The following is an 18453-nucleotide window of genomic DNA, read 5'->3' on the forward strand; positions in this document are numbered from 1 at the left end:
AGGATAATGTTCTCAGAGCAAGGGTCTGCTAAGTGTATTACTACCCCCAAGGTACTTTGCCAGAATCCCACATGAAAAACTTTGAAATTGTACATTATTAATGGAAAGGGACTCCTTTTTATTAAGATGTATTGATTTCATAACTGTAACCTCCAGGTATCCAATCTATTAGTTGCAGCTAGCTATGGTTAAGCTGAACTCATCACACACAGCTGCTCATAACTGAATTCTTCACATTAGGGAAGTTACTGTCTCCTCAAAGATGTTGCAGTCTGGCATTAGAATTATTACGTTTGGAGTACAGGTTCTCTCTCCCTTTATATGGGGTGAGAGACAAATACACCCCACCCCCATAAAAAGATGTTTAATAAATGTAATGCTTTCATTGTGTGGCTTTTCAGTTCAATGACTGCAGCAAAAATGCACTTACTGAATATGCTTACACATATCTTATAATATTAAGGAAAATGGGTGCTGCCCCCTGTATCAGAGATGTAGGGGCTTTGTCTCACACAAAAGCACTAGTTCTACATTTTGTTCTATCAAATGCAATTTTCAAGTTTGGTTACTCTTATACCTGTAATCCTACTCAACATTTAAGTAAGGTATACTCACCATTTGTATACCTTACAGTAATATTTATTTTAAGAATGTAAAAAGATTTCTAAATGGGTGTGCAAGTTTATATTTCCAATACAGAATGTTGGGTGTGCAAGTTTATATTTCCAGTATACAATGATAAGTATATTTTAAGTGCTGACAAGTTGTAGTAGTCTGTGTATGATTAATAGAGATGCTATTCTGTTTTTCAACAGCAATGAACCCCTTTGAAGAAAAAGAATATATTGATGCCAAATTTGTTGAAGAGATAGCTTTGAAACAGACCTCAATACTTCTTCAACTTGAAAGCTAATGGAAGTTATGCTGCATTGTTGTCCTGTATGCAGAGATGCAAAACATACATGAAAAAAGTATGCCTGATGGATTAGAGTTTCTGTCAATAAGAAGCAAAGCACATGAACACCAGAGAACTAGGATATTGTCTATCCAAGTTATGTCAAAGATGATGTGAAACTATCAAGATTTTAATTAGAAACACCAAAACTGATAGAGATCAGAACTCATCACAAAATAATTGTGAACATTCCTAATTTATTATTTGATCCATAAAAGGGATAGTAATAAGTACAGTATTCACCATCCTGTATATAAAATATTCAGAGTAATTGTTCCAGATGAATTGTTTTAAGATTGTAAATGTATTTTTTTAAATGTACACAAAGTCAAAAATATAAAGGAAATTTATTTATATATTTGATGTGCTTCTTTGGGTTTGTGAGTGATACTTCTACATTTAGTTTAAGGTAATAGTTCTGAAATTACAGGAGTGATGAAATAGTCAAAATAATATTTCATTTTATTAAAGATGATTTTTTTTATGTACATATTTAACTGTGATGGTCTGCTGTACTCAGATTTATCTAAAATAACTAGACCGTTTTATATTAAATTTCAATTGGCTTGATTGTGGGTTTCCTTATATGCCTCATGTTTGCTCCAGCCTCACTGGGTTTGAAGGGTGCCAATGCACCATATGGCCGTGGAATCGGGAGTGCAGTATCTTCCGCAGGTATGTATGCATTTGGTCTTTGCTCTGCTGTTGTATAACTTCCATTAGGTAATATATGCTGTTCTTCTTCCTCTGCAGCCTATAATCCAAAAACATTAAAACAATGTAAATATTGTAAAGGATTACACAATTTGTTAAATTACAAGTAAATGTTTTAGAAGCTGTTTACTGAAATATTAAAGAGTTTCTGGAGCATACTGTTCAGTCTGAGGAAACGTCTGATAATGATAGTGAGACAGTATTTACAAGAGGTCATTAGGAAAATGCTGTCATGTTTTGCATAAACCAGTGAAAAGTACTAAAATTAAAAAAAAATTATGCAAACAAAACTGTTTAACTTTAAGTGATGCACTATTTGCTGTGCAAATATTTAACATGTAATGATGCACTTTGCTATGCAAATGCATAAAATAGTCCTTTGGACTATCAATAGCTGATCTTTAATTGACTACAGTGTAAAGTAGTTATGTTTTAAATATGTACTGTTGTTTATATTCTCCCATATTGTTCGTATTAACTGTTCCTTAAATGATCACACTGTGACCCCTGGGACCAGAGGTTCAATTAATTACCCTGGAACTGGAGTATCCAAGCAGGGTGAGAGCAGAATAAAGACAGATGACCTGCATGTGTAGGGAGAGGAATTGGCATGAGTGCTTGATGAGCACATGGGCAGTGTGATTTCCTCAGTGGAGATTGGGGAAACCAATCAAGGACAAGAAGGTAGGATTGCTTGCTGATAGCGCCCCTTGTGGAAGTGAGGGTCATCCAATGCAGTCAGCTCATGGCATGCCCCTTTTCCCAGGGAATGTGCATGTGCAGGGGTTGTAGGGTAAAAAGGGGGAAAAATGAGCCTAAATGATGGCCCCTGACTACTGACCCTCTGTTCAGTGATGTGAACAAATGAAAATGATAAGCTGAGAGGGGACTGATGATTAATAGGCAGCAGAACACAATAATTGGCAAAAATGCTTGCCACTGTGTAAGCAACATACATTCATTCAACATATATACTGTTTTACATGTTGAGTTTACCAAGCTCTATAGATATGTGCTGTGAAAGTCTGTTCACATCTCAACTATATTCACATTGTACTACTGTGTATTTAGTATTAATGGGTTGCTGCTACTTTTAATATGCCCAAACTGTTGGAATCTTACTGCACTAGCTGTCAAACTGCTCTACTGCCATTCTAAACACACAAAAGCATTGGCCAGTTCCACTGTTCCTCATTATCACCTATATGTCTGAGAAGCAAATGACTGGCCTGCTGGTGCCTGCCCTGGCGCATATCCATTTTAGTGACAAGAAAATTTGCAGATGAGTATGTGACAGTATGGCAAAGAATGAGCACTCTGAAAGCCAAGACATTTACTTATGGGTTGACCTCACTATATGAGATGAAAATCAAACCTCTTTCCTTAAAGCACTCAACTCAGATTTGAATGAAGATAACTTTGCCTACTTGGGCCTCCTGTATGACACAGATGATGATGATGATGAGATCACTTACTTTGGTTTCCTTCCAACTGATGTCTCAATTGGTGAGATGTTAAAATTAATGAGAGAATATTTAAATTGGGTGTTAATAACATCTGGATACTCTTAAGAAGTACCTGTAATTTTAGGTATAAATGAGTTAAGGTCTATGCAGTTATAGAAGCTTTTGTGGGAAAATTCAAGAGCATATCCATTGAACCTGATTCTGTGCTGCCTACCCCTAAAATTCTGACAACTTTTACAGCATCCAAAAAAATTACAAATATCAACACAGAAATCTCAAAGCCAACCCAGCTACAATAAGTATGGATGTAGTCAGGAGAGGGGCTAATCTAGCACCAGAACCTAGTACTCATACTGACAGGGAAATCTGACTATTTTACCAAAAACGTGCAAACAGTATTCTTTAGGGATATGAGGTATTACTTGCCACAGTAGACATCTTCATACAAACAGAGGACATGTCCACTGAAATTACTGAAAAAAGCATGAAAGAAAAACTATACAAGTTGCCTTACACTGCTTTAAGAGTTGGACACATCCTATAAAATAAGGATATGATGCTATTGATGCCTGCCTTAGGAGGGAAGCCAGAGGTGCCATGGTAATGTAGGCATACCTGGCTGAAAATTCAACCCCTGACAGACATGGGTGTTGGAACAATAGGGCACGGGGGAGGGAGCAAGCACACACCACAGGCTTTCCGCAGACTTGTTGACTGTGCCCTTGATGACTCCTCGGCAAACAAAAAAACAATTGTTAAATTAAGCTTTAGCCCTCACCGCAAATATGCTACCACACCAACTGCATATGTTAATCAACACCTTGCTGTTGGGGCAGATGTCCCTTTCAGCTGTTTGTCCTGATTTGTTGTGGACATCCCAATTTAGAAGGAAAATCAGCCCGTGTACAGGTATCTCATTTTGCATAGTGACAGTCCAGAATCTCCAAGTCTGTACTTATCCGGAATCATTGATTGACACTAGATGCAACCACATACTTGAAATATTTATTACTATGCATACATTTTTGCATGAAGTAAATCAGTAAACTTTTTGGCAGTTTTCTGTACCCATACTGGACTCTGAAAAGAATTATCAGTAGAAGCCCTTAATTTCTAAATCTGTATTATTGCAGTAGAGTAGACTATGGCTCATAATTTCACTCACTTGTGGTGTATGCTTGATAGATCTGTGGCACTTGAGGGTTACAGCAGAGACAAGTGAATCTAATGTTGGAATTGGTAGTCCATAGTACAGTGTAATAAGTCAGGTAAAGTCAGTGTAGGCCAAATCTCAAGTAGAAAAATCATCCCTGATCAGCATTAGTAAGAAATTGAGGGCCCTCATCAAGTCAACTAAAGCTAATTTTGAAAAGAAAGTTGCCAAGGATAACCATAAGGCCTTCTATGGCTACATCAAAAACCTAAATGGCAATGCTCAGGTATGTTCTGAGCTAGTACAAAATGGAACAAAATACACTGACCCTTCTGACATTGCCAACATCTTGGCTGACAGGTTCAGTGCAAATTCCCCCCCTCACCACCTACAGGGCCTATTACCATTCCAGGGGATTGTGTAAGTCCAATTATTACTGATACGTTGGTTAACAAGGCTCTATCTAAAGCTAAAAACACTGCCTCCATGGGACCAGATGGTGTCCCAGGCTGTGTCATACACGAGCTCCAAAAGGAATATGTGCCCATAGAATGGCACACGGCAATGGTGGTCCCACTACACAAGGGTGGGGCCACAACTGACCCTGGGAACTACCGACCAATAAGCCTGACCAGTCTGATCTGTAAGGCTATGGAGCGAATCATTATGGAACTCATAAATGGAGAGATTGGGAACCTCCAGTCACTGGACCCCACACAGTTCGGCTTCGTCAGGGGCAGATCATACCTCCTGAACCTGGTGGATTTCTTTGAGACAGTTACTCAGGCTATAGATAAGGGAAAGGAGATACACACTGCTTAACTTGACCTTGCTAAAGCATTTGACACCATTCCCCATTCAGGTATTATTGATAAGCTCACCAGCCTGGGTATAAACCCTTACGTCACAAGATGGATTGCAAACTGGCTCTCAGACAGATCCCATAAAGTAAGAGTAGCCGGATCTATATCCGAATCCAGACCAGTAACGAGTGGTGTGTCTCAGGGCTCTGTCCTGGAGCCCCTCCTGTTTGGCATATACTTCTCAGAAGTACAGGCAAGCACGGAAGGGTTGTGGCTGACTAAGTTTGCAGACGACTGCAAACTGGGTGCTATAATTTGAGTCTCCGGCCGACATGGAGATCCTCCAGAAGGGCCTAAATGAGACCAATGCATGGTGTCAAAGCCATGGTCTCAAGCTAAATGCAAAAAAAATGCGTAGTAATCCCCTTTGGAAAAAACAGAGCACCCGCAAACTACAACATAGGAGGTAATCCCCTGAAATCTGAAGAAGAAATAAGGGATCTAGGGACCCAAGTAGATAGTCAGCTTTCCTTTGATAACCATGTTGCCAAAGTGGTTAGAAAATCCTTCTATGTGGCCCATCTGATCACGAAAGGGTTCGCATCAAGATCTAAGGATGTAATGGTGCCCCTCTACTCTTCCTTCATCAGACCCATTATTGAGTACAATGCACCAATTGGAATGTACCTGGCTAGACATCTCCAGCAGCTGGCGAGACCACAGAGGTACCTAACCAAGAGGATTACTGGCCTCAAACAGTTGCCCTATGCAGCACGATTGAAAAAGCTAAGACTGTTCTCTGTTGCATACCGATTTCTCAGAGGCGATCTCTGTCTAATGTACAGAGCCATGACCAACCCAGAATTGTTGAACATGCTCCATCTTAGCAAAACCAAATCTACTCGAGCTACATACTCTAGGGATATAAACCTCAACACAACAATGAACAGAACAAGCTGGAGGGATAGATTCCCTTCGCAGAGACTTCCCTTACTATGGAACAGTGTCCCGATCTACATAAGACAGAGCCCCTCACTATCACTCTATAAGAGGAACCTTGATGAGTGGATGAGTAACAGAAAGTTCACACCGGGGATCACATGAACAGCACTACCAGAAAGGGGCCAAGGGTACTAGCTGCTAGTACAAGGGTCTAGAGAACTACTAAAGGTGCGGTGAATATCGCACAATGTGGCTGGGCTAATATATGCCTTCGGGCAGATAGCCGAGTACCAACCTATGAACCTATAAAGCCTGCTTTTGTTTCTGTGATTACAAGGAAAAATAAGAAATGGTTGTGTGTAACGCAATGTATCTTAATTAAGGCAATTGTGCCTGTTTATCTACTGTTAAAGAAAACTCCTGAACAGCTATGCTGTATTTCAGCATAGAGTAGGGAGTAATTGCTATTGTACTGTTTATGCAGAGGCTTGAAAACCATTTCAAATTACTGGCTGGTAGTTTTACCACTGAGTGTGCTTTAAAGTCTAGGTGCAGTTTTAAAACTCTGTGCATCCCTTTTTTCTTGCTGTACTTGTCTGTTGTGATCACATGGACAATATGTGATTATTGTTTTGTCCTTATGTTCTTTGCCTTGTTGTAAAATTTCTATATAGATTATCTGTTATTTACTTTATATATATATATATATATATATATATATATATATATATATATATATATATATACACACACACACACACACACATACATATATATATATGTATATATATATATATATATATATATATATATATATACATGGGAACCCTTTATAATCTCAAAATACTGAAATGTCGAATTTCAGTATCTCGAGACTATAAAGTCGAATTTTGAAAATAGCAAATGTTCATAATCGCGAATTTGAATATCTCGAATTCGAGGTTATGGACTTATGTTACATTGTTTCCGGGTTTGTGTGTTGATGGTGCATGGTGCCATGTGTGGATCTAGGTGTTATGTCAGGTAAGTGAGTGTTTTGTAAGGGTTTTGAGTGGGAGGTAGAGTGTATATGAGTGTGCTGATATGTTTGATGTGTGTGTGAGGGGCTGGAGATTGTGCATGTGTGAGTTTGCTTTTGTGCATGTGTGAGTTTGCTTTTGTTTCTTGTATGTGCAATCTCAGAGTTAGTATGTATAAGTAGGAGGGAAGCCCCCCTGCTTATGGGTGTATGAGTTGTGTATGTGTGTAGTTTTGTGTTTTAAATTGTGATGTGGGTGTTTTGGTGTATGTGTGGTGTGGTGTGTGCGGTTTGTTTATGTTTTTGAATTTCACGGTTTTGGGTTTGGGGTTTTGATGTTTCGGTGTTTTGTGGATTCGGTTTCATGGTCTCAAAATACTGAAATTCAATATTTCAGTATTTCGAGATTATGAAGTGAATATATATATATATATATATATATATATATATATGTAGGTTTACACTGAAAACCTTGAAACTGCATTGGTCGACTGGCATGTGGTCGACTTGCAGTTTTAAAGTTGGCAGAATGTCGAACCAAAATTTATCGAGATTGCGGTTCATTGAGGCACAAGGAATTAGCCCATTTCCTCACTGTAGTGCAATCTCAGAGTTGGTATATTTAATGTGCAGGGGATGTGGGGGGGTACAGGGGGGCATAGCCTCCCCTGCAAAACAGTAGAATTAACGTACCATTGTCTGTAGATTTTAACGGTACGTTAATGTGCATAGCAGGAGGTGAGTGACGTCACCTCCTGCTATGTCGACTACATCAAACCATGGTTGTCGATGTATTCATTTTCACTTTGGTTTACTTTTCGGCGTTCCAGATTCAGTATTTCAGGTTGACATTCTAAACGGTCAACCAAAGCGGATTTAAAATGTCAATAGTAAACTGATTATATATGTATGTGTATATATATATATATATATATATATATATATATACACACATACGGAAATTTAGACAATACAATCTCAAATGTGTGCAAGTCTGTCAGAATAAGAATAATGTATTTTTTGATGTATGATTTAAAATGACAAAATCTGACATTTTATGAGACATAAGATTTTTTTTCTTATTTAGAAAATTGTAGTATTATTCAGATATATTGTGATTTTTTTTTACTTAAAATTTTGAAACACACATTTGTTATTAATTAAACTGTAAAAAAAAGAATGAGCAATCTAATGAATATATAGGACTAGGGGTGATATATGGCATACAAGACCACATATCTGAAACCACTGGATATATTCTAGCAAATTTCTCACTTAACTTGGCCATCAGTTACAGAATGAACTAGAGTCTAGTCATAAAGATGTGATATACTTCAATGCATATTAGCTTAAAATTTTGAAATCAGATTTCTAAGGACAGAAAGATTTCACTATTCAGAATAAATATATAGGATTTATGATGTAACATCAACTCTGTAAAAATTCAAAAATTCTGCACATTAATTGCATATCTGAGTCATGTATTTGATAGATGCTGTAATATCTAACAAGCTAACAAATGCATTGCTAGATTTTTTTGACAGAGTACAGATTTTTATATACAGCATTTTTTTGAAATAAAATGCTCTATAATTTTTTGGGTCCCTATTAGATTGTTGAAAATTCAGTTCAGCGAATGGCATTTTCAGTGCACTTACAACAGATCATAGGGCGATCATGGTACAGTAAAGATTTGAAAATTTGCCCTTTCCTCACTGAAGTGTGATCACGGAGTTGGTATATATAATTAACGGGGTGGGGGGCACATCTCCCCCCCCCACAAGAGTGGAATTCGATGAATGGCATTTCCGATGAAATGCCATTCACTGAAGTGAGTTTTTGCTGATTTGTATAGCTTTTGTTTAGGGTGATAAAATGTATGCTTTTGTAAACTTAGGTACAAGTTACTTCAGCAAAATGAAAGTACATGTAAACTGCATTATTTGTCTCTAACTCTAACTACTGTGTCTATGAATACACATAATTTATGCTAATTAGGTGCTACTGATTTTTAACCAGATGTTGCAGACAGTCAATAATGCCAAATATTAGAGTTTCATATCTTGTTAAGAAAATACATGTTGGTATAAAATTTGTTGTTTGGTTCATTTCAAGTTTGAGTTATATTTAGAAATTCTCTGTGATTTTAGGCATTCATTGCCCACATTATTTTTGGCTTTTCCAGAATTCTTCTGCAAAGAAGTTGAGAGGTATGATTCCCATTAATTCTAAAAAAAAATAGAGTGGAATTAGCAATGTCAGAATGCTAGCACCATGTGACATAAAGAGATTGGACTTTTCCTCTACTCTCACTGGAGCTAAGCATTACCTATCCAATATCCACTGAGGATGTATGCAGGAGCTGCAGTATGGTACAAGTGTCTACAGTCTATGCTCATAATGTGTTGTAGAACATTCTTGGCCCAATTTCAAAAAGAGTAAAATAAAACAAACACCAACTGGAGAAAGACTGTAGTAGACACCCCATGTAAAACCAAATCAAAAAAAGAAAACTATGACCGCCATGGCTCAGAAGTGACTGGTTTAACTCATTTAATAAAACAAGAAAAGTGAAAAATAATTGGTAGGCACTCTCATGGTATTTCAACTGCTTCTTCAGACCATAAAGTAAAAATACAAACTGATTTAAAAACCCTATACAAATTGATTTAAAAACCCTAATTGTAAGATAATTAACCAATAGTGAACAAGTTGTAAAATGCTTCATCAAAATAAGACAAATCATAACAGAATATCAGACATACCTACTCTTACATTGAACTAATGACAAATGAAACGTCATCTAGTCAAGCCAGTCAACTACATACTAAAAGCCCTACACTTAGGCAGGTTAGCCAATGAAAAAATGTAAAAAAACAACTACTTCTCCCTGCTTAGCAGGAATTAACTTATATAAGTAAGTCTAATTCAAAGAAATTTTCTAGATAAATAGAAACATTCACATCAGATCAGAATCCAGCACGATCATACTAACTGATAAAAAGTGTGTTTTAAGAGAAGTCTTACAAAATATATACACTTACAATAAGACAAATAGGACTATATGTGCTCTAAACAAATCAAATCCTAATAAATTAGACAAATCAAATGCTACATATAGTTACTGCCTTATGTTTAGTTTGCCAATGCAAAACAAAGAATTCTACATTTTTCCCAAGGCTCTCATCATATCATATCCTAATAAATTAAACCAATATAAGGAAGTAATTGTATGCAGTATTTGATTGGTTTAATTTATTAGGCTCTGATATGATGACAGCCTTGGATGAAAACAGGAGTGTTCTTTATTTATGTTTTATAGATGAGTTTATAACTTACTTAAATGTTACTATTAGTTTCTTGAGGTTTAAAATAACAGTCCATTTTTATCAGATAGAATTTTTGGATATAAGATTAAAAATATGACAGAAGGAAATGAAACTACATTATACATGAAAGAAGTGAAAAATAACACATATCTACACTGTACAAGTATGCATCCACCACATACTTTTAAACATATAATAATCAAATAACGCAAGTAGCTAAATTAAATACAAAAGATATTGAAATGTAACACCAGGTGAATGATATGTTTAAACATTTTATAGCTAGAGGTTACAAAGAACAACAAGTATTAGCTACAGAGAAGGAAATAATACAGATAAGAGATCTGCAGGTTAGACCCATTTATTCAGAGAAAATGGACCTCCAGAAACAACAAAGTAACAAAAATCATGTAAAAGGATAGATATGTTTTAACATATAATAGGAATACTACACAAATACAAAATATTATTAAAAATACTGGCCAATAGTGCAACAGCTACCTCAGCTAAAATGAGTTATGAAAGGGGAACATAATTTTGTATATAAGCGATCTAGTAAGCTAATGAACAAGTTATGCTACAAAGAACAGAAACTTACTATATACAACACTAATAGCATAAAACAAGACACTTTTAAATAGAACAAATGCATATACTCATATACATGCACACAGATAAATTTGTTAAACATCCTATAGGTAAGAACATTTTTTATATACAGGCAAATGGTATTTGTAACTCAAAAAACATAAATTAAAAGAATGTATAGGGGACTATTTATCAGAGATATGGGTCCATAGGAACAAATGCTTTGTTCACACATATAAAAGCAACTGATAGCACACACTATTTTAAGATTGTAATTTTGAAAGTAGTTCATGTACAAATAAGAGGTAGAGATATAAAAAATGAGAAAGAGGAGAACACATGGATTATTAGGTTCAGGGCACAACAATACCCTGGTTTGAATGAAGCATTTACTATTAAACCTACACTGAAGGACATGAGAAACCAGGTTAAATTATGTTTCTTTAATTTGTTTAATTAAATTGTGGTCACATGATGTTAATAATTGAGACACATGATCTATTTCAATAGTATTTATAGAAGGATTTTAAGTAATATTGACATTTTGCCTAATGATGCTTTTAGCAAAGTATATACTTCTGATGTTTTATTACAGTTTGCAGTTATTTTAGCCTAAACTGTCATCAGTGGTCTCAGAAAGTCAAGTTTTACTACTCATGCAGCTTGATGGTACTGTAGGAGCTTAAACAGTAAGCTGCACTGCTTGGAAGCACTCCTTAACTTGGACGATGCTGACATGTGTGCAGACACTGAGACTTGGCTCAAGGCCATAGAGAGTACCCTGGCCGTGCAAGGCTACAATGCCTTCCATACGTTCAGACCCCAAAGCAAGTGTGAAAGAACCAAAGGTAGAGTTGTATCCATTTTCAGTAAATCCAAACACACCTTGTGACTGGTGAAACAGTATGACTCTCTGGAGCTACTCCAGATCCAAATAAGTATAGGCAAAAAAACCTCCTATATCATAGCTAGCTACAGGTCCCCCACCATGAACCAGAAGAAACACACCACCTACCTGAACTTGCTTGAATCACTCAGTATACAGCCAAACAGCGTGGTCATGGGAGACTTCAACTACCCATCAATTGACTGGGTGATTTACACTAGCACAAACACTATTACACTGAGGTTCCTGGACCTTGCTAACTCAAAAGTACTGGAACAGTTAGTCTGCACCCCAACAAGGAACTCAAATGAGGAGTGCAGAACAGCAACAGTAAGCCCCTTACACAAAAGGGACCCATCAACTGACCCTGGGAACTATAGAACCATTATTCTGACCAGCCTTATCTGCAAGGCCATGGAAAGAATCATCATGGACTTTATCAACCAGGACATAGGCAACCTTCAAACTCCTGACCCAACCCAGTCTGGTTTCATCAAGAGTAGATCTTATCAAACCTAGTGAACTTCTTTGAGAAAGTCATCAAAGCCCTGGATGAGGGTAAAGCAGTACACACTGCCTATCTTGATTTAGTCAAGGTGTCTGACACAATTCCTCACTCAGGGATCATTGAGAAACTCTCCCAGCTGTGTATCAACCCCATCCATCACTATATGGGTAGCAAATTGGCTCACAGATAGAATGCACACTGTTAGAGTTGGGGAACTCCAACTTCACTACTAGACCAGTTGCCAGTGGTGTACCACAGGGATCTGTACTGGGCCTTCTATTTAGAATTTAATTTTCTGGTCCAGTCAAAAGTTGATGGCCTGTGGCTTACTAAGTTTGTAGATGGCTTTAAACTGAGACAATCATAGAGTCCCCCACAACATCAACTAATTATAAAAGGGGCTGATACAGACAAATGATAGGTGCCAGTGCCATGGACTGAAACTGAACACAAAAAAAATGCCTCATTATCCCCTTTGGCAGACAAGTAGCCCCTGCTAGTTACAATACAGAGAGCACCCCTCTAAGCTCAAACACAGTGGTGCATGACTTGGGAATGCAGGTTGATTGGACACATGGTGATCAAAGTTTAGATTGCACAATAGTGAGGAAGGCCTTCTACACTGCCCATCTCATAAATAAGGGCATTGCATCCAAGACCAGGAAGGTCTTTACTCCACTGTACTCAATCCTTATCAGACCCCTGATTGAGTACAGTGCTCCCTTCTGTATGTACCACACCAGAGACCTGCAGCAGCTGGAGAGATTACAGAGGTTTCTAACCAATAGAATTCATGGCCTGCAAGACATGACCTACATGGAAAGACTGAAAGCCCTACCACCATACTCTGTATCATACAGGCTGCTGAGTGGTGACCTGTGCCTGGCCTACAAAGCAGTCTCTGACCCTGCCCTAATAGAAATGCTGCAGATCCATAAATCAGATGGGACAAGAGTCAATTGCTGCAGAGATCTCAACCTGGCCTGTGACATTAATAGAACTTCCTCAAGAGACAGATATGTCTTCCAGATATTGCTGTTCCTCTGAAATAAGCTCCCTCTTCATGTAAAGCAATGCTCCTCAATTTTCCTATTTAAGTGCAACTTGACAGCTGGATAGGAAACCACAAATTCACCCCAGGGGTGGTAGCTATGGCCCTCATGGACATGGGCACTTGATGCTGATCAGAAAATCGCTCTGCAAACAATGACCATCTAACTATGATCAAGTAGGGAACTTGGAGTTTTTAAATGGCTAGGCTTGTAAAGGCCCTAGGGCCATTAGCCTAGTATCCTACGAACCTAAGAAAATCCATGCTGATGAAAAAACCTGTCGTTCTGCTCACTTTTTAACTGAGTTATAGCAATATTTAAAATTATCACTGTTTTGGAGCTTTGACCAGATTTCTTGAGCAAGAAAAAATTGAGAGGTATGATGTCTGCATATTTTTGGGGTGAGGCAGTGAAGAAACAAACCCAGGTAATATATGGGGTGAAGGTTTAATACTACGTTTTAAAAATGTTTATGAAGCAGTGTTTGTGCTCTGCATACTTTATTGGAAGGTTGCATTTATGTCACTGGGCCAGATTGAGGTGCATACAGAAGCAGTTTATTTGAAACAGGGGAGAGATTCCTGTTAGCAAAACTGAAGGGGCCTTACTCCATTACACTGCCTATGGCCCAATTTGACCATAATTCAGCTCTGCTCCTGTCAGTGGCTGTATCTTTTTGGAGAAGAGTGAATTAGTTATAGAACAACAGCTGCAAGGGTATGTGTACATGGACTAGACACTCTGATAGATATCTGAGATCAGATGAAGGCTCATAGGAGGTGATTGTCATAAGTGGTTGTGTATGGATGGGGCAGGCTATGCATGAAGGTAAGTGACAATTACATGAGTTATGCAAAGTAGTCATTGGCTAGTTTGGGGCAGATGTAGTGTGGGAAATGATTACTTGTAGAAAAGATGGAGATGGTATGTACAGTTGCTTAACTTGACTCTCCTTCCCCACAAATATTGTGAACCCCAGATGATATATTAGTTACAGGTCTACACAACACATAGAAAGACTTGACAAAGTGTTATAAGAGATAGGGCAGTCAGTTACAAAGACAAAACATTCAAAAGAGTTATGATGAATTGTTGCATGTAACCATTAGGAACTTGTTTACATGCTCAAGAGCAAGAGGTTACAATAAATTATTATAGTCATTGCTTTTTTTCATTTTCCACACCGTCATACTTCAGAGGTTCAATATAAAAGGCTGATCCCTTTATGGAGAAGGGGTGAGAAGGTTTGATGCATGTTAAAACACAGGGGACATTACATGAAAACAGCCAAATAAAAATATGCCTTGTTGGGAGTCAATAAGTTAGTCTAACAGCAGCAAGTTGAAACATGGTGCTATGATTTTAATTGTTTTGTTCTCTTCTCAATTAAACATTATAAGAAAATGGAGTATTGGTATCATTTACGAGATATAGGATATATTTAATTATACAATGACCCCCCCCCATTAATATTCCAAAATGTGCACGCTGATTGGTCAGCGTACCCGTTGTTAATCAGACTTATAGTAGTATGTTTTTTTTTTTTTTGCATTTTTGGTAGCAATGGAGAACGGAAGAGCTCCATTGCTGTAATCTCACTAAGTTTAACATAGCGAGACAGCTTTAAAAAAAAGGGAATGGAGATCTTCCTTTCTCCGTTGCTTTTTTAAAGCTATCTCGCTATGTTAAACTCTTCTAACATAGTGAGATACATTTAGAAAAGCAACAGAGATCTTCCTTTCTCCATTGCTTCCACACAGACAGCTCTGATGTACTGCATAAGCATACGCATACGCAGTACATCAGAACTGCCGCAGAATACCGGACAGCTGTGGAAGGGCAGCATGGGGGCATTATACAGTGCCATTATTTAAGAAAAGTAACTATTTTATTTCTTAAATAATGTCATTGTATAATAGCAATAACCCACTTTTGGGTGTGGGTAATGCTGGATTTACCCACGGTTGTCTCGTGACCAAACCACGCCAACCGTGGGTAAATCCAGCATTACCCACACCCAGGCGTGGGTTATTGCTTAAGTAAATGGTAGTTGCAGAATCATTTCTGATTGGTTATTAATATGGTTTGTTGAGGAGATAGTATATGTAAAACAGCAATAGAACCATTACATTTCTGTAATTCCTTCATGAAGAAAATGCATCCTGTCAGATGGGAAGGAACATATTCCACTGGGACAGCATGTGTGTATTTTGTACCAATGTACTTTACAAAAAGACCATGAATTTTTATTGTGAACCATCTTCAGGGAATTGACATATGGCCTCTTATGTACAGCTAATAATGTCAGCATTTCAGTGTGTTTCTGTTGTGACAGTCTGGTACTATGCTTGGTTTCTATCTAAGGGCTATTTGACCACTGCAAAAAAGACTTGGCAAAACTAATATGCAAAATCTATGTGCACTAGGTTTGCACTATCTCAGAAGTGAAAATACACTATATATTTTTTAGAATATATATATATATATATATATATATATATATATATTTTTTTTTTTTTTTTTTTTTTCAGTTATAGCACACTATGCAGTTAAAGCTGTGGAGTCAGATTCAAAGACATGCTGCCCTGGAAGCCATATGATTAGAACTGCCGTCATATGTGTATCTTGTAGCAGAATAACGTATTGTTATTAACGGACTGTTTTCTAAAGAAATCTCAAAGGTGAACAGAGATATATGGTATTTGGCTTGAGTTCATATGTCAGTCTGACATAATGCATTATATTCTATTTTCATTGTGGGTGATATGGTAAACTGCTTAGGAAGCTAAGTAAAGTAACGGCATACAATACTTCTTTATTAAGTTGCCAATATGTTAGAAGTAAAACTTCCCTATATTTCACCAAATATATATATATATATATATATATATATATATATATATATATATATATATATATAATGTGTATAGTTCCTCAATAATAAGCAGTTGCTACAATGCCATGCTTTTATGCTGCTAAATTTGTGTGGTCAAATGTAGAGGTGTGCTTCACATAGAAGCTCTGACATTAGAACTGCAGTCTTACGTGAGTTCAGTAGCAGAACACCCTATCGCTATTACTAGAAAGTTCCGTAATTAAATTTTAAAGGGAGGCAGGGGTATAGCTTTTCAAGACCAGCTCTTGGCGGCCTCAGGTCATGTGCCTTTACTGCAACATTTTGCGGTATACTCTGTTTTCATTGTGGGTATTATAGTGAACTCTCCAGTAGAGTGAGTACAGTAATGGCTTAAAGTCCCTTACTGGGTTGCCAATAAGAAGATAAAAGTGTATATTCATTATTATAGCTGATACCACCAGCTAACTGAATTCTGTAGCTGAAGGTCATTATATAGTACTCTGAGGAATTTGCTGAAATACTGTGTGCGCTTACAGAGAAATAGTCCCTTATTTCTAGGTTTCACCAGTAATTTTACGCAGCTATTTGGATACTTAGTTTTTTTTCTACTTGTTTCACAAAAAATGTACATTTTTTTTTACCTGAAAAACTCAGTATGTATCTCAGTCATATTATTGGTGTGTTCTTGAGAAATAAGAACTAGTAATAATAATACTTTTTTTCTGAAGAATAGTAATATTTCTGTCATTTTGTGTTACAACCAACTACACATACTCTGAATGTTTTGACAGGCTTGCACATACTTAAGATTCTGTTATCAGCTTCTCTAAATGTAGTAGATACTAAAATATACATACATATGTACATATATAAATGTTGGCCTTTTTAATCACTAATTTCCCCCTCCACTCCAGCCTTCAGCAGTTTCCAGCACCTCTGCTGCCAGAGGATGTAGATCTTCCTTAGCAGATCCAAATAAGACATTGCTCCTGGGAGCAGCTTTCAAGGATATATTTAAAAAATGATGGAAACAGGAGATAAGGTTAAATCAGTGAATCATCTCTCAGCCTTTTACCAAAATATAGGAGAAATTGCTCAACCAAACAATATTGCATTTACAGTTATGACTACAGGGCAAAACATTCAGACAGAAAAATATCCTGTGAAAAGAAACAAGCTTTGAGAGATGGCTTGGCTAGGGCAGGCAGCAAAGAAGTGTCATAGCCTCCCTCAGCCTAGAAGTAAGGAATCAGGTCTGACCCTGCAGTCTCCCCCACCCTCCTCTTCCACACATACCGCATTCTACCTAATAAACCCTTTCTGCACTTGCTTTTAGTCCTTTTTAATTTAATTACATTTTTTCAAACTGTGTGTGGACTAATATTGCTACATACCCAAGTGTGCCAGCTTATACTGCATGTGAATTGTTTTTACTACTTTTCTGAAAAAAAAAATGTGTCTGCTTTTACTGTATTTGTGTTTCTTCCTACTTTATTTTGCTTTTGCGTCATCTTAAAAGTACTCAGTTGTATTTATTACTGGTTGGTGTATCTCATTCTAAGCCTTTTAGTTTAAGCACTTGGGCTTCAGACCAGTTGTTTTACATTAAGAAGGTTTGTGGTCTGCACTGTGGTGGCAGAACAGGTAGCTTACATCCTTCTAAGTTGGGAACTGCTGACTGAGGGCTCAGTGTCTGTTATTCTAAAAGTATATTAGTTCTGGTTTAAGCACTTGGGCTTCAGGCCAGTTATTTTACATTAAGAAGGTTCGTGGTCTGCACTCTTGTGGGAGGAGAGGCTGGACTCTGCCCTTCTGAGCTGGGAATTTCTGGTTAAAGGCTTATAATGCCTGCATATTTGAACTGTTTCTTACTGAAATTGGTACACCTTGTTTGCTGTAGCATAGACTAGATCCAGGCCTGCTGAATCTAGCTTTGTTTGTATGCTTGCTTGTTTGCTTGTTATTTCCCTGAAACGTTAATTCCACCTAAAACGCGGCTTTTCAGCACTTCTGCGGATCCCTAGTGATATCTGCATTGCTTACTGTACTTACTTCCTTGTTTCACTTGAAAGAAAGTTACTGTTTGTCGTTTTTGCATTTAAGTTACTTGTAACATATTGCATTTAAGTTACCTGGCACTTGCCCACTAAAGCAATTATATAAGTCAGCACTAAAAAATTAA

At 37.3% G+C, this 18453-nt stretch overlaps 2 protein-coding genes across 2 annotated transcripts in view; one reads left to right on the forward strand and one right to left on the reverse strand.

Annotated features, from left to right (window-relative positions):
* The window catches only part of LOC122815037 (gamma-secretase activating protein), a 1452063-nt gene extending 1450538 nt beyond the window's left edge, over positions 1 to 1525 (forward strand). The window contains exon 22 of the mRNA XM_044087286.1: positions 816 to 1525. Coding sequence (XP_043943221.1) covers positions 816 to 913 — 98 coding nt within the window. The 3' untranslated portion in view covers positions 914 to 1525. The remainder of the gene's footprint in view (positions 1 to 815) is intronic.
* The window catches only part of CCDC146 (coiled-coil domain containing 146), a 4019163-nt gene continuing 4002214 nt past the window's right edge, over positions 1505 to 18453 (reverse strand). The window contains exon 19 of the mRNA XM_044088498.1: positions 1505 to 1709. Coding sequence (XP_043944433.1) covers positions 1506 to 1709 — 204 coding nt within the window. The 3' untranslated portion in view covers position 1505. The remainder of the gene's footprint in view (positions 1710 to 18453) is intronic.

This window comes from Protopterus annectens, chromosome 11.part0 (genome assembly GCF_019279795.1).
Source record: "Protopterus annectens isolate FY-2018-M chromosome 11.part0, PAN1.0, whole genome shotgun sequence".
Taxonomy (NCBI): domain Eukaryota; kingdom Metazoa; phylum Chordata; order Ceratodontiformes; family Protopteridae; genus Protopterus; species Protopterus annectens.